Source organism: Periplaneta americana, chromosome 11, assembly GCF_040183065.1.
Source record: "Periplaneta americana isolate PAMFEO1 chromosome 11, P.americana_PAMFEO1_priV1, whole genome shotgun sequence".
Taxonomy (NCBI): domain Eukaryota; kingdom Metazoa; phylum Arthropoda; class Insecta; order Blattodea; family Blattidae; genus Periplaneta; species Periplaneta americana.
In genome coordinates this window covers 26,973,647-26,997,299 of record NC_091127.1, presented here as the reverse complement: position 1 = coordinate 26,997,299, position 23,653 = coordinate 26,973,647, and the positions used below count along the sequence as shown (strand labels likewise).

Below are 23,653 nucleotides of genomic sequence, written 5' to 3'. Positions count from 1 at the left end.
GAATACATACTGTACTGTGTAACTGATCATTTACGATTGCATAATATTTTTGTTTTGATTAGTTAATTAAAATTTAAATATATAATGACACACACCAATTAACTTGGTGGAAAGTTTGTAACTTGTTCACAAGAATTTTTGTATAAGAATACTTGAATCTATTTATTTGTTAACTTTTTTGCAATGGGAATATAAAGCGTTAATTGTTGTGACTGACAAGATATGATGAGAAAATGTAATTTTGTTTTATAATTTAATAGTATGGTAGATCTATTAAATTTACCCAGTTTACATATTACAACTGCAATTTTCAGCAAGACCAGTATTAAGACATATTTGATGTCATTCCAGACAATACTATAATGCATGCAATCTTTGGATTTTGTTAAATTTTGAATGTAATCGTGCTGATGTATTAGTGAAGCAAACTCATTGTTGCAAAACAATGGTCAGGTTTTCAAAATATCTGGATTGTTTATAATCTTTCATTTTACGAAAAGTCTTGATTTTTATCCTATAAGTTCAGGTCTACAGCATTACTCCATTGAAAATTCTGTGTAACATATAATATTTTTAATTAAGTAAGCTGCCATAGCCCTACTAATTTGATCGAGGTATTAGTAACCAATTTAGTTTATATATTGTTTATAATTGTTCCTAATTTCATTATATTGCAATGGTAATTTTTGTAAGTACTGTAAAATCAGACTCTTAAATGATGAAATACTTTTCAGTAACTTCGCATATTATTCAGTTTTACACATATTGTTTAAAGTCATTATAGAAATGTAACACATTAAATGACAGTAATAAGTAAATAAATAAATAAAAAATAAGGTTATAAAATATTAGAAATTACTTAAATATGTTTCTACCAAGTAAGAATTAAAATTCTGATCTAATCTATAACGTTCACATGAACATATAACTTTTTCTGCCAAAAACGAGAAATTCGATTTACATTACCAAAAAATGAATCTTAAAGAGCGTGAACTTATTCCATTTTTAATGGCGACATAACATTTCTTGAGTCTAGTTCGTGGTGGTATAAGTGTTTAACTTTTATTATATATAATGACTTAACATCTTTTAGGTATTGCTGGGGATATCCGAACTTCAAAAACACAGAGCTCTAGTGTAGAACGTGAAAGCACCAAGCCTCCACTTCCCAAAGTTCATGCTGCCAAGAAATCTAAGTCTGAAACTCCAATCAAGAAGGCAACTGATAAAGTAATGAAATCGGCAAAGGTATGTCCTGCAAAATTGAAGTGTTTTATAGTACTTACATCATCTTAAACTGCATATAATGAGGAAAAAAGATATTTTCTTACTGTATATTTTGCAAGTTTCACAACAGTACAGCTCTTTTATCATGTTATGAATGATGTCATCATTTATATTTCATTTTCTTGGACTATTTTTCAAAAGACACACAAATTAAACAATTTATTATATACCCAAATACGAAGATAAACTTTCGTTTTCTGGATAGCATACAAAAGATATAATTTATGATCTCAAAAAAGTAAGATATGTGGCTTCTGTAATAAATTGTTTAGTTTAAGTAGTTTACGTGTATGTAATTTTGCACATATTCGTGTAAAATTGCTACTGTAACATGGGGTAACTTTGCATCATCTATGAAAAACTTTTTACATAGGTCTAGGGGTGTTTACGTGAACCAAATTTATCTATTCATCACTTTCACCAATAGATAGTATATGTGTAGAGAATTTTTCCACTGTTCGTGGTCACAGAATTTGTTTATGGTATTTCTATACCTTAACAACAGAACGTGTGCGTAATTTGATTGAAATATAGATCAAATTAATTATCTTTCACCACAGATGGTGTGCACAATCTCAAGATAAGTTATACGTGTATCTGTTCCTTATTCATCCATTTAGACTTTCTAGTTTCGTTTGTGCAGCTTTTTGTCGGCAAATAGTGTTACAGAATAATTTTCTAATCAAGGTGAATTTGAGGCTAAATTGGGATTACTTTGCACAATAGCACAAACGAGATTTTTTTAAATTTTAATTGCATTATTTTGATTTGAGGGCCTTCCATGAAGTTTAAAAACGCTTACTATAATTCACACTTTGTATTACAGCTAAATTACTTTAATTTGTTTTTCTTCTTATTACATATTAAAGTCGTACATGGTCTCTCACTGCCAAACTTGGTAACAGTCTGTAAATATACGAGGGGGATCCAGGAAATAACGACCGTTTTGTTGTGATAATTAAAAAAAAAAAAATATTTATTTGAAAAAACAAAGTCTGTTACATAACTGAACCTTCCTTTACTTCTCTACATAATCACCACCTACATTTAAACATTTGTCGTATCTGTTCACTAGCTTTAGAATTCCCGTGTTATACTCCTCTACCGCCAGTTCATTAAGCCAGGTGTTCACTGTCTTTTTCAACTCTTCATCACTTCCAAAACGCGTACCACCCAGAAAGTCTTTCAGCTTAATGAAAAGGTGAAAATCGCTAGGAGCAAGGTCTGGACTATAGGGTGGATGATCAAAGATTTCCCAACCGAATTGATCCAGCAATTCTCGAGTTGAAGCAGCAGTGTGCGGGCGGGCACAGATTTTGTGATAGCCAAGATGTTGCGACACAATTTCACCAAGCAAAGAACGAGAAATGTCAGGAAAGGCAATATGCAATTCGTCGAGTGATGTGCACCTGTCTTGCAAGATTCTGTCATTCACTTTAGTCTTCAGGTCTTCTGTGATGAGTGATGGGCGTCCGGGTCGAGTTTCATCGTGGATATTTGTTCGCCCATTGTTGAACATTTCGCACCATTTTCTCACATTTCTTTCATTCATTACAGTATCACCATACACTTGTTTCAATTGCCGGTAAATTTCTGCAGGTTTCAAATGTCGGGCATTCAAAAATCGAATCACACTCCTCACCTCACAGTTGCCGGGTTTATCAATCACGTCGTTCATTTTGAAGTAACACAAAATGCACAATGGCGACTTGTTGCAACCAGTACTCACAACATTATGAGAACACATGTTAAGGAAGCCAGTTGACCTTCAAACAAGGAAGGGGAGTCAGCTGCACGGCGGGTATGCGCGAACGGTCGTTATTTCCTGGATCCCCCTCGTACGAAAGGAAAATGCTGAGAAGAATACAAATGCAAATGACCTGAAAGGGAGGATATTATGGAATATGAATGGGAGGATGTAATTGGGAGACTAAATCCACCCAAGAAAGTATCAAGAAAGGGCTTGCTTTTATTCCATTCCAGAACTTGACACAAAATAATACTGTATGATATTTTACAGTTATTCACGTGCTGTTGAAACAAGATTTTAAAAGAATGTGACGACTTATATTGAAATTTTGTGTAGTTTTTTCAAAAAAGTTTTGTCCATGTTACTATTTATAGCAGTTTTTGAATCTGTGTTTCCATCTTTTCTGTTCCTGATACAGTATATTTCATTTTTTAACACCTGTATGGTGCAATGTGACACCAGCAGTGGCAAACTTTCCACCACTTCTGTTAAAACTCTGGCGGTGCAAAGTAACCCCCAACTATGGGTAACTTTGCACCAATTTTTGGCAGATTATAAATTTCAAAAGACATTTATTTTCGAAGATGTGACTGGCTAAATACATTTCCGCATGCCCCTAGAATGTCCATCTCAATTAGACATTTAAAGACTACATACAGACTGAAAAAAAATTTTTAACTAGAAAATGGTGCTAAGTTACCCCAATTTACGGTATCCGTATGTAAAACTAATTGATTCGGCGGGAATTCAGCCATATGTAACTGGAGAAGGGAGTTAGATCTAATGATCACTAACCCTTTAAGAAAGAGTGATCTTTCTCATACCTATCTTGTGTGGCCCTTTGTGCTTGGAAGTGAATTCATAACTAGGAGTAGAAAATAATAATTGTTTAAATTCTACATAATCATTTAATGTGATCTGTACTGCTTCATTTATCAGTTCATTCTACGTAATATCAGAGTATGCACAAAGGAAATTATATTTTATTTTAACTAAATTACCTTATTTTTTACTGAAGTCATTTCACGTTATGTGTATAATTCTCGCATAAATTGACTTAAAAATAGTCTATGTATGTGAAGTCTGCCCAATAGTGTAGGAGAATTGTTGTACACAAACAAATGGACAGCTCGCCTAAAACCACTTTTTCAATATCGGGGGTATTGAAAACGTGTATATCGTCTGTTTATAAGCAAAATACATTAAATCAAAAATATTACTTCTGAGGAAAAGGCATACCGTAAAACAGGGTGACTTGATACGCTGGAGGACTTGATACGTGTTGTAGGTTGATGTTTCGTTTCGTAACATCAACCTATAAAACATAAAAAGTTACCCTCCAGCGTATAAAACGAAGTGACTCGATACATTGGAGTGACTTGATACGTTTTGTTTCATTCCGAAACATCAACCTACAAAACATATCAAGTCCCCCCCCCCCCAGCATATCAAGTCACCCCGTTTTATGGTATATATTGTAAGTACATACTGCAATGTATATGTATGAATTTAGAATTGAAAAATGAAATACCAGTACACATAAAGAGAAACAACTTGCTACTAATAATATTTTGAGGATTCAATTTTGTCAAGAACTTTTAAACATCTTTTTCTCAGAAATAATAATTTTTTACTTAATGTGTTTTGTTTGTAAACCGACGATATGCGTGAAATTCTTGAAATCGATTTTTGCATCAGTAGATTTAACGTAATGAGGAAGTAAACATATTGTATAGTAATTTTTTTAATAGGTAGTAACATATTGAAATGGAAAAAAAAAATAATGTTTGTTATAGCAATTTAATTAGTGCTAAGACTTGCAGAAGTATACAGAATTCAGTTTGCATCAGTTACTATATACAGTATAAAGTATATCAAAAGATGCTCAAAATAAATATTTTGTTGCACAGGCTTCCCCACGTGTAACTCCAAAGGCCACTCCATTGCAGTCTCCTGGATCAGAGGCACCGCCATCTTTACCGCAGGACCAGATTGAATCCAAAGAAGACGTGAAAGAGCAGACCAGTGAAATATTTGAGAAGACTGACGAGCAATTCTCTGAACAGGTGATTGAAGTTGTCAAGCAGGAAGATGAAGAAATTAAGCAGTCTGTTGAGGAGACTCGACCAATAGCAAGTGAATTGAATATACCAATGGAGGTAGAAGTAGTCCAAAAAGATGTAGAAGTAGCAGATACTGAAGAAAAGAAACCTGTGGAAGTTTCAGTGGTGCAGGATAGTGCTCCAGCGAAACCTGAAGCACCAGAAGAGCCTGAACAGTCTGAACAGCCAGAACCGGAAGTTGATATGACGGGTAAGCATGTTTTATAATTCCATATGAAAACTACATCCAATTTTTTTTTTAATAAATAGAAAGACTAATTTCTGGAAGTTTAACATCATACAAAAATTGGAATGGAGCCGATGATGATGATGATGAGGAGGAGGAAGACGACGATGTTGATGATGATGATGATGATGATGATGATGATGACGACGACGATGATGCATACAATTTAATTTTACTTTCTTTTTGTTTTGCAGCATCAATGATAGCAAAAATTCGAATCACCACAGAGGAGGAGGCCAAGGCTGCATTAGCCGAGCGTAGACGGTTAGCACGGGAGCAAGCTGAGAGAGAAGCTGAACTAGAAAGACAGAGACTGGTATGTCGCAATGATGATAAGATCATAGGAATAGAGTCCTGCAATGATAAGGAAGGACCCAGAAAACTTTTTCTTCTTTTTCTGAAAATTTATAGCTACCTTCATACTCACTATGGACAAAAATGAGTCACCCTCTCAGTTATAGCTACCTTCATACTCACTATGGACAAAAATAATTCAGACTCTCAGTTATAGCTACCCTCATACTCACTATGGACAAAAATGAGTCAGACTCTCAGTTATAGCTACCCTCATACTCACTATGGACAAAAATGAGTCAGACTCTCAGTTATAGCTATCTTCATACTCACTATGGACAAAAATGAGTCAGCCTCTCAGTTATAGCTACCCTCATACTCACTATGGACAAAAATGAGTCAGACTCTCAGTTATAGCTATCCTCATACTCACTATGGACAAAAATGAGTCACCCTCTCAGTTATAGCTACTTTCATACTCACTATGGACAAAAATGAGTCAGACTCTCAGTTATAGCTACCCTCATACTCACTATGGACAAAAATGAGTCAGACTCTCAGTTGTAGCTATCCTCATACTCACTATGGACAAAAATGAGTCACCCTCTCAGTTATTACTACTTTCATACTCACTATGGACAAAAATGAGTCAGACTCTCAGTTATAGCTACCCTCATACTCACTATGGACAAAAATGAGTCAGACTCTCAGTTATAGCTATCCTCATACTCACTATGGACAAAAATGAGTCACCCTCTCAGTTATAGCTACTTTCATACTCACTATGGACAAAAATGAGTCAGACTCTCAGTTATAGCTACCCTCATACTCACTATGGACAAAAATGAGTCAGACTCTCAGTTATAGCTATCCTCATACTCACTATGGACAAAAATGAGTCACCCTCTCAGTTATTGCTACTTTCATACTCACTATGGACAAAAATGAGTCAGACTCTCAGTTATAGCTATCCTCATACTCACTATGGACAAAAATGAGTCACCCTCTCAGTTATAGCTACTTTCATACTCACTATGGACAAAAATGAGTCAGACTCTCAGCTATAGCTACCCTCATACTCACTATGGACAAAAATGAGTCAGACTTTCAGTTATAGCTATCTTCATACTCACTATGGACAAAAATGAGTCAGCCTCTCAATTATAGCTACCTTCATACTCAATATGGACAAAAATGAGTCAGCCTCTCAATTATAGCTACCTTCATACTCGCTATGGATTAAAATGAGTCAGACTCTCGGTTATAGCTACCCTCATACTCAATTCCTTGTGCACGACAGAGTAGAATTCCTTACCCTGTATGCACTTTACCCATTTCAACGAGTGCTGATGACCATTGTATTAGACCATCCACCAATGACAGTTCTAGAATTCGAGTGCTAGTATAATCTATCCAAACACCCACCAAGAATGATAACCTTGCAAGGCTTTTGTCCTGACTATAATAATACGAATTATGTACAATACATAAACTTAAATGAGTACGAATATGCATACTATACATGTACATAAACTTATATAAAACTTAGGATATTGCTCAACAATTAAAACTCGTTCAAAGACCTTGCGACTTACTGAAATATGATTACTGAGTGTAAAAATTTCTAGTTTCTGTTACCATTGTGCAGGGGCGTATTTTGCGGGCTACCGGGGCTACCGGCAGTAGCCCAAGGAAATTACAAAAGAAAAAGTTTATAATATAACATAATGTAATAATTTTGTATTATTAGTTTTATCATAGTAATTAAAATTAAAGTAATTGTTAGATATATTTTGTGTAATAATAGGGTCAGCGGTAGCCCAAACCCTTTAACCAGTATACGCCACTGCCATTGTGCTCTTTGTTAAGTCTACAGGCAATTTATCGGTACACAAGTAGTAATATCAGCTCCAGTTAGCAATCAAAAGTTTGTCTTGTATTTGGAGTTTTGTTCAAGTCCTGTTGTGTAAGAAAGTTATATTACATTATATTGGGACGAAGTGAACTGTCTGCTAAGATCATTACCGATTTTATTTGTGGTTTAGAATAGTAAGGATTTAATTGATTATACGTTACATCAGATATATGTAACTGCTTTTCACGGTTCTGATTAGGAGGAAGAAAGGAGATTAGAAGAAGAACGCATACGTCAGGAAGAGGAAGAACAGCGCAGATTTGAGGAAGAGCAGTTGAGACTTGTAGAGGAAGCACGTCGAGCTGAAGAAGAAAGATTACTTCAGGCTATTCAGGTACATTATATACTTTTCATAGAGTGATATGTACATTTCAGTTTCTTTACGTAAAAAGTACAACTTAATTTATAAATAGTTTAGGACATAATATAACAATAGAACTACGTGAATATGAATTAATGGGCAATTTCTATAATGTCTATAGGAAAACGAAAGGAGAGAAGAAGAAGAAAGAAAAAGAAGAGAAGAAGAGGCTAGGGCGAAAGCTGAAAAGGAAGAAGCAGAAAGGAAAGCCAGAGAAGAAGCAGAAAGGTAATCCAATGTTTCATTATTATTCATGAATTCTATGAATTTATGTAAGCTTAGTCCCTATTCATGAATTCTGTGAATCTATGTAAGCTTTTCCCTATTAAAGAAATTAAATCTAGCATATTAAACACAATAGTTATAAATTTATACCTGTAACTACTGGCACATAAAATCAAAAGTAAAAATTTTAAATTAATAGATAGTATTATGGACATGGTAAAATAATATTGGAAGAGAGAAAGATGAGAATAATTGTAAAATAGACATCACTTAGGAGAACGAAGATGTATTAATCATTTTAAAAGAGGAGTAAGAAATTCAATGAGTGAGAGCCTGAAAGGTATGTAGTTCAGTGGGTTAATGAGAAATAATAAAGGAAAGTAGTGTATGGTGAAAGAGTGAAAGATCAGAATCCTTCATTGCAGCAGAGGGTATATATGAGAGCAATCGTGTTTTTTAACGACTTTATCGGTGTTCTTGGTAGGCCTTGTAAGTTAAACTTAAAGCACATGTGCTGTAAGTAATTAAGAAATTAATAACACCCATCAACAAATACGAATCAAAATGAATGACACCTACCAACAAATAGCAAACTAAAATGATCAATAATAATTTATTTTTTATTAAGATTGGCCAAAAAATAGTATGCAATACATGTGTGTTAAGTGTTACAGAAACTCGGAAATTGAAAAGACAAAGTCTCGTCTTTTCAAACTTTTCCTCGTTTCTGTAAATTTCACTTATCACACTTGTATCACAATATACTATAGTGTGGCTTTCTTCATAAAGTTCCCTAGATTTATAGCACGTAAAATAACCCTGTTTCCATGTAAGAGCATTCTAGGCAAAATTATTATTGTTGTTGTTTTCTAATGCCAGGCATTTGACAAAAAAGTCATCTGACCTCTTACACGCCAATATTTTTCAAAGATATTGTCATTTCAGCCATTGAAGCACAGATTTTAAGGTTTTCTGAATCCATTTCTTGGTTTGAGTTATACAATGGGCAGTTGAGGGACATTCCAATTCTATGCAGGTGTTTGGTCAGTCATGGCCTGTTACCAATCTAAATGCAGCTATAGACGATTTTCGTGGTAAATCAGGAATTAACTGTGGATTATGATGCAGAGAGTTCCATTTTTTCCCTTGAGATTGTGTTATCAAATTTTGTTTGTGTGCTTTAAATATTAGTATGAAAATTAACTTTTTAATTACATGAAGATAATAAACGTACATATATTTTACACTCTACTACTTTAATAAGAGAACAAATTCAGACCATCTTCCATGCCATTAGAGAAAGCAGCGTTTTTCACTGTAGAAGAATTTGTTGTTGTTGTTGTTGTTGTTGTTGTTTTCTAATACCAGGCGTTTGGCAATAAAGTCATTTGACCTCTTGCACTCCAATATTTTTCAAAGATATTATCATGGTCAGCCACTGAAGCACAGATTTTGAGGTGTTCCGAATCCATTCCTTGGTTTGAGTTGCACAATGGGCAGTTAGGGGACTGATATATTCCAATTCTATGCTGCTGTTTGGCCAAACAGTCATGGCCTGTTCGAATCTAAATGCAGCTACAGACGATTTTCGTGGTAAATCGGGAATTAACTGTGGATTATGATGCAGAGAGTTCCATTTTTTTCCCTTGAGATTGTGTTATCAAATTTTGTTTGTTGAAGTCTAAGTATGTAGATTTAATAAATCTTTTCACAGAGTAATACGTAGATTTAGTAACAGATCTGTAAGTAGCAGTGCTGCCCTTCTTTGCTAAAGCATCCACATTCTCGTTTCCCAGGATTCCACAATGGGATGGTATCCATTGGAATACAATTCTTTTATTGAGTGATATTGAGAGAGCATTTTAGTTATTTCTGCTGTTTGAGATGAAGGTGTGTGTTTAGAGACTGTTGATAGAATAGCTGCTTTGGAGTCTGACAATATAACTGCATTCTTAAATTTATTGATGGGGCATAGAAGATTCCTGAGACTTTCACTTATTCACTGTAGAAGAATTTACTGTGGGTTTACCACACGTATTTTTTGCAATACTCTGAATCTTCACGAATACTCTTGAAGAGAAAAGGTGTGTCAATTTTTTTAACGTAAGAGGAGGAAATTATGTGAGGAAAATTAAATTCTGAAAAACATGTCCTAAAAGACTTTGAGGGACAAATTACGCAAGTAAATATGGTATACCTATTCAATTTGAACTACCGTATTTTCGGCATATAAGACGCACTTTTTTCTTTGAAAATATATCTGAAAAAGAGGTGTCTTATACGCCAATATTGAGTTTGTGAATGAGTCAAAGCTTCATGGGATGCTGTGGAAACACAGACTATGGTAAATCACTTAAGAAGTATGGCATTAGTAATGCACTGGATGGTACAGAGGACAATTTGTTGTATGAGGACTCAGATTCTGATTTAGAAGAGGTTTCAGGTGAGTCTTCATTTAGCTCTGGAGATGAACTTCTGGGTTTTTGACGAAGATGGTTTAAAAAGTATTATTTCCTAGTTAGATTAGGTATTTGATTAAAGTAGAGCTACATATTACTTTATATTTGAAAACTCAAAAAAGTTTCATATCCATGGTTCAAGAATTAAAACAGAAAATCAATATCCCGCATTTAAAAGAAAACTTACAAATTAAACAAACCCTTTAACTCTATTAAATATAGAATATAATCTAAATTTAACAGAAGAAATACTGAAATCAGAAGTAAGCACTGAAATAATGAAACAATTGTCTTTAGAGACAATTAATATTAGGTACCCTCCACAAAACTGGCTTCATTTATACACCGATGGATCCTTGATCTCCAGAGAACAAGGTGCCGGTGCTGGTGTTACATGCTCTCTCTTCTCACTTTATAGGTCTGTTACTAAATCTACGTATTACTCTGTGAAAAGATTTATTAAATCTACATACTTAGACTTCAACAAACAAAATTTGATAACACAATCTCAAGGGAAAAAAATGGAACTCTCTGCATCATAATCCACAGTTAATTCCCGATTTACCACGAAAATCGTCTGTAGCTGCATTTAGATTGGAAACAGGCCATGATTGTTTGGCCAAACACCTGCATAGAATTGGAATATATCAGTCCCCTAACTGCCCATTGTGCAACTCAAACCAAGAAATGGATTCGGAACACCTCAAAATCTGTGCTTCAGTGGCTGACCATGATAATATCTTTGAAAAATACTGGAGTGCAAGAGGTCAAATGACTTTATTGTCAAACGCCTGGCATTGGAAAACAACAACAGCATATTTGAAATACTATAAATTCATTATAATATTCAATGCTAAAGTTTTTTCCTTAAAAAAAAGTGTACAAAAAAGGAGTGTATCTTATATGCCAGCAAATACATTGTATCTTTCTTTTTTTTTTTTTCCTCTGTTCCATTCATAATAAGATTGCACATAATCATAAATAACATCAGAGAACTTCGCAAATTCTATCATTTATGTTTAATATTAATCAGAACTTTCTAGTATTTTAAAATATTGTAACAATTTCCTTTACCATGATTCGAAATCTATAACACTGAAGATTTTGAATAGAGATGTTTCTGCTACTAGTTGCTTTTCTTCTTCTAGGCTGCGTAAAGAAATGGATGAACGGCTTAAAAAGGAAGAGGAAGAACGAATTGCTCGACGTAAAAGAGTTGAAGCGATCATGCTACGCACACGAGGCAAGGGTTCTACTCCATCTAACACCCCAACAAAGGTACAGTATTGTTTGTAGAATGTAATCATAGAGGAATCACAGAAGTATGTACTCCTTGATGTGATCATAAACTACATGTAGGATAAGCGAATTTTTTATAGTAAAAGTTAACAATATCTGATGTTAAACAGTTGCTGTCAAGAGTTGGGTGGTTATCTTGTTTGATTTTAAATTGGAAATTATAGATTCCACAACTATTCAAATGCAAGAGACAGTAATGATTTCATTTGAAAACTTTTAAAAGTTTTGACTGGGAAAACGTAATTTATTATTATTTTTTTTTTTTATTTTTTTTTATGTACCGGTACCCATTTTTTGTTCCAATAAGTTTTGTTAATTTAACAATATTTTCTTAATGTCCGTCATAAACTTATCTTATATAATAATGTGATATTTTTATTTAATTCTACTTGATGAACGTTTTTGGTTTTGTAAACCATCTTCAGATCACTGTTACCTCTATTGAACTCTTATGCTAATGTGCAATGGGTTACATTAACCATACTGTATTAAAATATAAAATATGAGATAAAACGTTAATAACTATCACAACTGCTTTTCATACTGAGATGTAGCGAATTGATACTTCCTCCCCAGCCCCTCCCTTAAACTTGCGAGTCTTTAGAGGCTTCTGTCATAAGCCTCGCACTGAACTCTCCATCCTAGAATGACTGCCAACAATGAACTTAATATATGGAAGGATCAGAGTGAAAGCAAGTATTACAGTACATTGTTATTACGAACTTCCGGGTAGGGACCTGAATTTTTAGCATTTATTTTTTTCAAAGGAAACTTAGTGCATTCTACCTTTCATTTCTCAAAAGATAAAATTGTGCAAAGTTCAGTGTTTTCCTTCTTCAAATTACATCATCTGTCTGAAACAACAGCATCATACTGTGATGAAACATATTCACTGTCAACATTGTTGGTGTCCACAATACTTGCAAACAACATTCTGAAAATGCTTTATTCTCCGTTCTTAAAGCATTTAAACACTTCCACTGTGTTTCATTTTTTACCTGCTGTTCAAATAAGCTTCTTAAATGAATTGTATGTACTTCGAATTTCTTGTTTTGATATAGTCGGAAATTCTGGAAATATGTCAATATTTGATTCGTCAATATTGTTCAGTAGAACTACATTCTTCGGGTAGAATGTCTTTGCTATAGCCTCGAAGTTCTTTCGGCCAGGGTCCTTTTTCTTCATAATTGACAGTTTATTCCTTGCTGACTGAGCAGCTTTGCATATAGCTTCATTCAATGGACTTAAAAAGTAAGTGTGTGTGTGTGTGTGTGTGTGTGTGTGTGTGTGTGTGTGTGTGTGTGTGTGTGTGTGTGTGTGTGTGTGTGTGTGTGTGTGTGTGTGTGTGTGTGTGTGTGTGTGTGTGTGTGTGTGTGTGTGTGTGTGTGTGTGTGTGTGTGTGTGTGTGTGTGTGTGTGTGTGTGTGTGTGTGTGTGTGTGTGTGTGTGTGTGTGTGTGTGTGTGTGTGTGTGTGTGTGTGTGTGTGTGTGTGTGTGTGTGTGTGTGTGTGTGTGTGTGTGTGTGTGTGTGTGTGTGTGTGTGTGTGTGTGTGTGTGTGTGTGTGTGTGTGTGTGTGTGTGTGTGTGTGTGTGTGTGTGTGTGTGTGTGTGTGTGTGTGTGTGTGTGTGTGTGTGTGTGTGTGTGTGTGTGTGTGTGTGTGTGTGTGTGTGTGTGTGTGTGTGTGTGTGTGTGTGTGTGTGTGTGTGTGTGTGTGTGTGTGTGTGTGTGTGTGTGTGTGTGTGTGTGTGTGTGTGTGTGTGTGTGTGTGTGTGTGTGTGTGTGTGTGTGTGTGTGTGTGTGTGTGTGTGTGTGTGTGTGTGTGTGTGTGTGTGTGTGTGTGTGTGTGTGTGTGTGTGTGTGTGTGTGTGTGTGTGTGTGTGTGTGTGTGTGTGTGTGTGTGTGTGTGTGTGTGTGTGTGTGTGTGTGTGTGTGTGTGTGTGTGTGTGTGTGTGTGTGTGTGTGTGTGTGTGTGTGTGTGTGTGTGTGTGTGTGTGTGTGTGTGTGTGTGTGTGTGTGTGTGTGTGTGTGTGTGTGTGTGTGTGTGTGTGTGTGTGTGTGTGTGTGTGTGTGTGTGTGTGTGTGTGTGTGTGTGTGTGTGTGTGTGTGTGTGTGTGTGTGTGTGTGTGTGTGTGTGTGTGTGTGTGTGTGTGTGTGTGTGTGTGTGTGTGTGTGTGTGTGTGTGTGTGTGTGTGTGTGTGTGTGTGTGTGTGTGTGTGTGTGTGTGTGTGTGTGTGTGTGTGTGTGTGTGTGTGTGTGTGTGTGTGTGTGTGTGTGTGTGTGTGTGTGTGTGTGTGTGTGTGTGTGTGTGTGTGTGTGTGTGTGTGTGTGTGTGTGTGTGTGTGTGTGTGTGTGTGTGTGTGTGTGTGTGTGTGTGTGTGTGTGTGTGTGTGTGTGTGTGTGTGTGTGTGTGTGTGTGTGTGTGTGTGTGTGTGTGTGTGTGTGTGTGTGTGTGTGTGTGTGTGTGTGTGTGTGTGTGTGTGTGTGTGTGTGTGTGTGTGTGTGTGTGTGTGTGTGTGTGTGTGTGTGTGTGTGTGTGTGTGTGTGTGTGTGTGTGTGTGTGTGTGTGTGTGTGTGTGTGTGTGTGTGTGTGTGTGTGTGTGTGTGTGTGTGTGTGTGTGTGTGTGTGTGTGTGTGTGTGTGTGTGTGTGTGTGTGTGTGTGTGTGTGTGTGTGTGTGTGTGTGTGTGTGTGTGTGTGTGTGTGTGTGTGTGTGTGTGTGTGTGTGTGTGTGTGTGTGTGTGTGTGTGTGTGTGTGTGTGTGTGTGTGTGTGTGTGTGTGTGTGTGTGTGTGTGATTTCGCAATTTGATAGGAAATTCGCATCTTTTCGCACCTTAAATTCTGTTAGAAAATCATGCTAAATCACCTTACAGATGAAGAAAAATATTTTCTACCCCACAGTTAAAAAATTCGCGGATTTCGCAAATGCGAAATTTTCAGGTCCCTACTTATCGACCTACTGTTTCTAGGTATAACTCGAATTATTTGGGTAGGCTAAGACTCAAAATCCTCTTAAGTGCTCACGTTTATAGATGTTGGCGACCTTCCCTTGTCAGAGGTTATGAGGTAATGATCTGGTTTTAACAGAGCAATGCTGAAATGAGGATGGTAAGGAAAACCGAAGTACTTGGTAGGCGTCCTGTTTCTTTGTGAGAAGCTGTTAAATCTGATTGAATTGTGGCTGGTCCCCTTCGTGCTATACTTGACATCTTACTGTGCTCGTATTTTTGTGTTTGTAGGGTGACGGAGAAAGTTGTGTTTGTAGGGTGACGGAGAAAGTGATGAAGGGAAAGAAGAGAGTCCAATGGAGGAGACCAAGGCACATCCAGGAGAGGCTGCTGCTGCTGCTACTTCTGAACTCGATTCCAAGACATCAGATCCTCCATCACAGCCGCTACCCTCTGCACCTGAGGAAAACCTGTCCACGGGCAATGGTCAGATACCACAGAAACAGCAAGGTCACCTGGCGGACACTTTCAGTACCAACATAATGGATCATATCCAAGAGAACGGAGGCAGTGAGAAAAAGGTGTCTTCTTGTTCTAGTAGTGACTTATTGTTAATAGACAATAGCAACAGCGTGAAACCAATGGAGACCAGTGAAGACTCTATAACTAGTGTGCTACCTCCTCCATCACAGAGCAACGGGCATCGGAACGGAGTGGAATACAGTGCAGTAGACTTTGTCAGTGTAGATAATGTGTAAGTATCGCTAGCTTTGTAAGTAATCTAGGTTACGTTAAGTATGGATGCGGTGAGGAGTAACTGAGCTTGGTAAGCAGGATATCATGGCAGGCTGGGATGAGGAATGTACATAATGGAATGATTTGTGTGACCAGGTGTGTTGATTTGAAATTGTCAACGTGCTCAATTATAACATGAAATTTGGACAGGGTTCAATTATCAAATCATTGTCATCCTCTATGAATTTAATGCTGTATAGAAAATAAATATGTATACATAATAATTTCTTCAGGGCAAACTCCTAACTATGTATCATGCAAAAGTAGTCAGTATGTAATTACAGCTTTGTTTGCTTTCCACCTTACTTATTCTTTAAAGAGTGATTGTCAGTTTTAAGGCATTTGTTTTCATTAATTACTACTCTGTCGTCTGACATGAGCATACTAATTTCTTTGTACTTTAGTTTGCAATACTAAAATTTAATTAACGTGAAATCTTCAAGCACAAATGGAGTGTATGTTAACTTTTTAAAAAAGTATGCATGATAAGTTTGATTGGTCTTTTTTTTATTAATTGATTAATGTAAATATTTTAATTAATTTGTTACTCTCAAGCACTGCACATGCATTACTGTATGCTTCATCTGCAAATATTTCAAAATCTCCTGTTATGTATGCAATGTGGTGGGCCTGACTGCTTAAACAAATTGAATTGTGATATAAATTGTGAAAGCAGTTCTAGCAGCAATGAGACAGCTGGATGACACCTTTCATAGCACTGTTCTTTCTTAGCCTTGTTGCAGATGCAGGTACTCTCTGATTTATGAGAAAATTGTCGTGCTTAGTTTCTTGTATACCGGTATATCATTTTATAATGTGTTCCTGAATGCCACATCAATAGAAGCCTTAGGATCGAATTCATAGTCGTCACTTATAAAACGAGGAAACACTTAAGTATGATCATTTCCTTCAGTAGCGGCCGGTGATCGAAATCCCCGGTGAGGCCAGATGCAACTAGTTTAAGTGCCTCTCATAGAAAATGTTTATTTATGATATTTATTATTATTGTTATTATATCATTAATATTAGTCTATCATTATTATTACTAGTAATAAAAAATAATAATTTCACTCACCAAATAAGCTGTTATGCTGCGAGTTTCAGTGATTGTTTCAGTGTGATGAAGCATCCCATATTATGTGTTGAAATTCCCCTTTCTTTCTTTTCTTTTTATTTTTTCCTTTGACAGCAACAAACAAGGCCAACAGAGAAGTTTATTTTGCACCACATTACCACTTAACCATTTATGTTGCCCATACCAGGATGCAATAGAAACTCGCGTTTTAAGATTATCTGTCTGAAAAATTGTCAGCGATGTCATAGTTATCTCGGTCAGCTCTCTATTTAAAACTTCCTTTCTTTCAATATTGTTTCTTCTCGAAAAAGGATACTCTAACAATGAATTAACTACACCAGCATTATTTCTGGCATTTGTTTCTGTTTATATTTTCCCGAAATACATAACAACATTGGCCCAGATTCACTACACGAATACAATAGCACAACACCCTCACTTACGTCATAAACTAAGACATAAGAGGAGAGAATAGTGTGGGTCTCTACCTGCCAAAGAGCTGGAATGTTTGTTATTTATGGTCTATTTAGGAAGACAAGTCACCCTATTCCCACCCCACTCTACCCTTGAGGCCGGCCCATGGTTGAGAGGAGTGAAACCTGACCAGGCCAGACGAATTGTGCCTCAGTTACAACGTTTTAAGCGCAATCTCAAAAGCCCGTGAAGACACACGAAAATTCAAAAGCAGACCCGGCACGAACGATCCTGGCCTCATGAACAAATTTGACTGCAAAATAGGTCTATATACATCACAAAGTTTTCAAATGCTTCTACAGCGATATATGCTTCATTCAAATAACTAATACATTACATAACAACAAAATTTGATTTCAGTTAAGCCAAGTGACTGAGGCCCGGCCTCACTTGCCTCAGTCAATCAGCCGCCACTGATTTCCTTAGAACTTATTTTAGGCTGTATTGCAGAGACGCTACTGTTTCATATGCACTGAACATTCCCTTGACATCGTGAGAAATAAGGCAACATGGCTAGATGTGAGCGCTTTCATACATTCAACTGTTTTCCAGCTCGTTCAAATTGTTGAATCGGCATTATTATATACAAAAATACAGGAGAAAATATTATAGAGCTAAAAATTATATAAAATGTCGAGAAAGCATTTTACAGAAGGAGAATGAAGTGAGCTAAAAGAACTAGTAATGAAATATAGAGATATCGTCGAAAGTAAAAGATCCGATAATTGTTCTCTCCAAAAGAAGAAATTGATATGGGACAAAACTGCAGTTGAATTTAATGTAAATTCCGAAAATATTCCTATAATTAAATCATTTTCATTTATTTTTCAGTTATTTTTATGGTAAACAAAGTATAAGTGATATAATTACGAAAGTTTCAACAGCTAATTCCTTGGGTAGAATACAAACAAAACTGCAAATAACACTTCGTTGGCGTCTGAATACTTTTCTAAAAAAATACCACTTAAACCTACCTGAAATGCTGCTGTATCATAAAATCTCAAAGCAACCAGTACTTTCAGCAGTGGCGAAATCGGTAAGCCTCATGGTTGTATTGTGAATTGAAATGAGAGACACCAGAATATTCACAACAATGTTCTTGTCGAAACGGTATCTCCTCTTAAATTGTTGATCATTATACATCTCTAAAGGATTTTCCATATCTGATATATCTTTAGTTTTGCCGAAACACATTTTCATATTCATATAGAACTCAATAAATTCATCAAAATCATAATCATCATCCATTGTATACTGAATCAACTGATTACAAAGCATATAAGGAAACACTTGAGTAAGCTGACAAGCTACCTTATTTGATTAAGTGTTCACTTCAGTGGGATTTATGAATTGGAAATGATTATAAGCAACTACTTAAGGGTTTCCTTACAATAAGTGTTGACCTTACAATAAGTGTTGACTATGAATTCGGCCCTTAATTAATGTTAAAGATCTGAAGTCAGTGTGTGAAACAAGACATTCATCTGTCATTTGAATATGTAAAAAACGTTAATAAATGCAATTCACTATTCTGTTTTTTTTTTTAAATAAAGATTTAAGAAGCAGGATAATTTCTGTAAAATCTTACATTTTACTCTTAACTGTGTTCTGCATGGGAATGAAGAAATACACATGAATCGTATGGCTTTTTTCATTCCTTTTCAACCATTGTTGTCATCCTGAAAAAATACTGGACTGTAAGAAAACAAATTGGCTTCGTTGGCATATAACTGGATATTGGACATCAGAAATAACACTCGTAATCTTCATTTTGGCTTTCTTTCCTTGATTCTTTTATTGTTTTCAATCATTGGTTCTTTCTTTGTTGACCTTCTGAAGGGCATTTTGAAGAATTGTTTTTCTCCTCCCTTTTCCCTGTGTTCACATCATCCACTATAGTCACGTCGCTGTTATTTCTGGCGTGGCTCCGCCTCTTTGCTTACATCCTAGTAAGAGTAGGTACATATAATCGTTCGCCATTTTAGTTCTTTCATTGCAAGTTGCGGGTAGCAGACGACGCTATTTTCCGCACCGTTAAACATTATCACGTCGTAGAACCTATGATAATCGCATTGTAAATTTTAGGTTTGATAGATAAATATCTAAGGAAAGCATAGAAAAAATTCGAAATCAAAATTTTTTTTGGAAAGGGAGAAAAAATTACTAATTTCGAAGTGTCATGTTCAAAATTGACATTGACACCTTCAAAAGTTATTCTATTTTTAACTTTAGATGGGAGTCAAAACAAGAAAAATGTTTAGAAAGAATTACTTTTAAAAGTGATTCCTATTCAAAATCTGTACCGTAGTAATTTCCCAGTTACTGGGAGTAACATAAGCGCGGACCTCAGTTTGCAGAGTAACAACGTCGGTCTGTTAGAACTGTGGATTCTCTTAGAAAGGCTGGCCCTTCGGCGGGGCAAGTGGGGCCGTCACCCCAGGCCCCGCGCTTTGTGGGACTCGCTGCCGGAAAAAAATTCAATCTGTCGATTACGTTCTTGTTATAATGTTTAATGTGAGAAACTTAAAAATAAATAGCTAAGTGAATGTTGAGATAGCTTTTGTATGCCTAACGAAATCAATTTTTGACTATAATTTTTAATGTATCTGGATCAAATGTTGCACTGTTTTGTTGAAGGTTTAATTACCAGAGTATCCAGCTGCATGGCTCTAAGTCGATTGTTACCCTTGATTCTATTATTATTATTATTATTATTATTATTATTATTTTAAACAAATACACCTAAAGAGCGCGGAATTAAAATTTGTACTGTTGTAAATTCTCGTCTGCTTGCTGCAAACGGCAAGGAAAGAACGAAAATGGCGGACGATTATACCCAGTATCTATAGATCCCTAGGAAGTCCATGACGAAATCAACAGCGAATGACAAGACGCACATGTTTAAATGTAGCCGACTTGCAACGTGATTGGCTGCTGGAAATAAGAACGACGGGACTATACCATTTGTATACAACTCTTCCTTCTACTGGCTTCTAATGGGACATCAGGAGCAGGGTATTATATTCCAAAATATCAAGAAAGTTATTTCATACCATGTTCATCCTCCTCCAGTCTTGACACTGAATTGCTAGCTATTGATGCTGCTCTTCAGTGTGTTACTCAAATTTCTGAAAAATCTATTTGCATACTTACCGACTCCAAGGGGACTATATTTAATATAATTAAATATATACCAAACCTATAATGCACATAGAATTATTCCAATTCAGAAACAAGTAAACTAAAAGAACTCCAAAAGGAAATAACATTTCACTGGATACCTAGTCATTGTGGTATACCTGGAAACGAGAAATTCGATAATATTGCAAAACAGGCAACATATTTGCAACCAAGACCTCTTCAAGTGATATCCCTATCCAATGCTTTTGCTTCAGTAAAGTCTCATTTTACAAACCTATGGATCAACAATTGGCTCTCTTCTGACAAAGGAAAAATTTTACAGTCTGTACAAAAGAAACCAAATGACCTGGAAATGTACAAAAACTTGCCCAGACATGTTCAAACATTTTTAACAAGAGCCAGAACAGGTCACATTGTCACTCAATTGTACCTACACCGATTTCACATTTCTGATAATCTTACTTGTCTGTGGTGTAATAATCATGATGAAGATCTGGAACACATTCTTCTATACTGTCCATCCATAAACCACAAAAGAAGTAAATTAAAATCATCAGTACCAGTTGCAGAAGACACAGCCCTGCAGTATATAGGTATATTGACTACACCCCACCTCTGGCTACTAGCAACAGGCATCTATAATGAACATCGATCAAAATACCCCTCATTTCTCGTGAAAAACAAAAACTGAATAGACTACAGTGGACTTTATGTTGTCAGTAAACAGCTGGATACATTAAGAAGACTGATTGATTCCTTCTACTGCCTTCATTGAAATCTATTACATATTCACTACGTTACAAATGCCTGTGTTCTTGAGTGTCAGTCAGTCATGTGGATTTAACTATTTGTAGCATCTTAAAAATGAGGATTCCTGTTCTCATATCCTTTTCACTTGAAAACGAAAGTAGATGAAATTTCAAATCAGTGATGAAATATAATAATTTCTACATTTCATCAGCAATACAAGGTGCAATCAATATATTTCCGAACTGCACTTGTATTTATTGTACCGTTAAACATACATGTGTGTGCCACTGAAGATCATTGCTTCCATGCCTGTTGAGTCAGTCTATCAAACAGCGTCAGATTGTCTTTAAGAACTGAGCTTCTACACGTGTTTTTGTGCAAATCTGTCAAGGACCTATTACGATTTTTTCTGGAATTTCTTCATATACGCCTTATCTGTATGTGTGTGTATTTATTCACACTGCAATGAGTATATATCCGGTGGCAGTGGTAACTAATTACACTCAATAATGACAATAATAAACTTATTAATTAAAAATACAATTAATAATAATAATAACAGGGAATATCCTAAATTAAATGAAGCACGATCACTTAAAATAACATTTAAAATAAATCTAATTTGTATCTTAAACCTAAGTTCGAACTAAAACCCACGAGTATGATATGTTCATATCTGCACAAGTACCTTTCAACATTACACTCATTTCACTGTCAACTCACTCACTGCACTGGAACTACGACACATTTCACTGATTCTATCCTGATTTCACTAACACTTCAAAAACATTTCACTGTTCAAATACTTTACCCTGCCACTATAAACTATAAAGCTTCACTGACAGGAACACGTTTCACTTACACAACATAATTCTTCACTGATACAACACTTCAATAACAAAATATCATTTACACCCTTTAAATACTGTGTATAATTACCGTCTATTAGTAAAGTCCTTAAGCCTATTTTTTAATACATTTTTGGTTGTTGGTAAAGCCTTTAGTAAGTCTGCAGGTAAAGCATTCCAGTCCCTGATAGTACGATTGAGAAAAGAAACCTTTCCAGCGTCCGTCCTCTGTCTTCTTTCCCTCAATTTATATGAGTGGTCGTTCCTTGAAGAGTAATTTGGCGGCTGCAACCTATTTTTTTTATTTCTCTCCAGGCAGGCTCACCTCTGTATGTTTTGAACATTGCGCATAATCGAATTCGCGTTCTCCTGTCCGTGAGTGTGTCCCATTTTAATGGTGAATTTTTCCGACAACACTTGAGAGCCCGTTTTTGAATCTTTTCCAGTGTCTTCATATGTTCCAATCTGTTAGGATCCCAACATGGTTAGTCTTCTTCTCTGCCTTTGAAATGATACATTTAGTATAGATTCCAGGCATTTCCCTGATTCTAAATAACTTCGCTGTTTTCTATGTCATGTGTGTTGCCTACATTCTGGCCAGTCTGGGAACTTATTGATTGCCTCTTGTAGATAAAGTCTAATCCAGACCTTTTCTAAATTGTACTGTGACAAAACAGAATGAACAGAAAGTTTTTCCAAAGTGTTTTAAGCATTATAATTTTATTTTGGTTACCATTCTTTTCCACTAAATCTGAGGGTGATGGTCTTACAAGAACGATAAGAATCTTTAGGTTGGTTTCCTCTGTAAGAATATAAAACTTGTAAGCCCGTGCTGTAGATTTTACAGTGCAGGAAAGAACCAAATGAAAGGCCTCAGTCCTCATTCGAGATAATGAATTCTACCTTACAGCTGCCTCCCACCTCAGAAATTAAATTTTTCACAGTGCCTGATTAGCAGATTCCAAGAAGGTTTCAGTGGCAATATTTGGAGTTAATATCATCCAACAACTTGAATATTTGACACTGTTACCAAATTTAAATCATTTAATTATTGAAAGATCTCTACAAGGAATAAATAGAGGTTACTTTTAAAGTGACAGTGGAATTCCACCACTAAGACTCAATTTAAATCCATAGGGCTCTTGTCCGTGTTTTGTAAGTATGTAGGAATTTCCTTTCACAAGTAATTTGAAGTTAGGTATTGCTTCGGAATATAAAGTATATACAGGGCTTTCATTTCAAAACTTCTTAGTCTAAATAACTAATTATTTAAATTAAATTCAATTTAAATAAAAAACCACGTCAATTTAGCTATTGAGGTGGAAGTCTCAAACCAGGCTTAATTGCATTTTAGATTTCACCCCCTAGCCACCCCCACTTTCAAATTTCAAATGGCACCCCTATATTTTTATACTTAAATATGAAAGAGCATTCAGTTGTTTATACACCTCATTCATTTGTTTTCTATCGTTGCCTGGCAACCTATATTTTTGTTATTTTCAGTTGATTGTAGGCTGAAAACACAACTTATTGTGTGTAATTTCCTCAACTTAATCAATAAGGATGATTTATGTTCTCTCTTGAAGGGCATACACCATTTTAAAAATGATTTAATACACAAACACAACTATTACAAGAAATGCTCAATAAGTTTTTGTAGCTTTATTCTCTTCAGCTCTAATCAAT

At 35.7% G+C, this 23,653-nt stretch overlaps 1 protein-coding gene across 16 annotated transcripts in view; it reads left to right on the top strand.

Annotated features, from left to right (window-relative positions):
- Positions 1 to 23,653, top strand: part of LOC138708889 (ensconsin-like) — a 674,766-nt gene that overhangs the window by 624,576 nt on the left and 26,537 nt on the right. For all 16 annotated transcript variants that reach the window (XM_069839179.1, XM_069839170.1, XM_069839172.1 and 13 more), the window contains 7 exons: positions 1,094 to 1,248; positions 4,948 to 5,350; positions 5,581 to 5,702; positions 7,795 to 7,929; positions 8,078 to 8,184; positions 11,789 to 11,918; positions 15,202 to 15,638. In XM_069839179.1, coding sequence (XP_069695280.1) covers positions 1,094 to 1,248; positions 4,948 to 5,350; positions 5,581 to 5,702; positions 7,795 to 7,929; positions 8,078 to 8,184; positions 11,789 to 11,918; positions 15,202 to 15,638 — 1,489 coding nt within the window. The remainder of the gene's footprint in view (positions 1 to 1,093; positions 1,249 to 4,947; positions 5,351 to 5,580; positions 5,703 to 7,794; positions 7,930 to 8,077; positions 8,185 to 11,788; positions 11,919 to 15,201; positions 15,639 to 23,653) is intronic.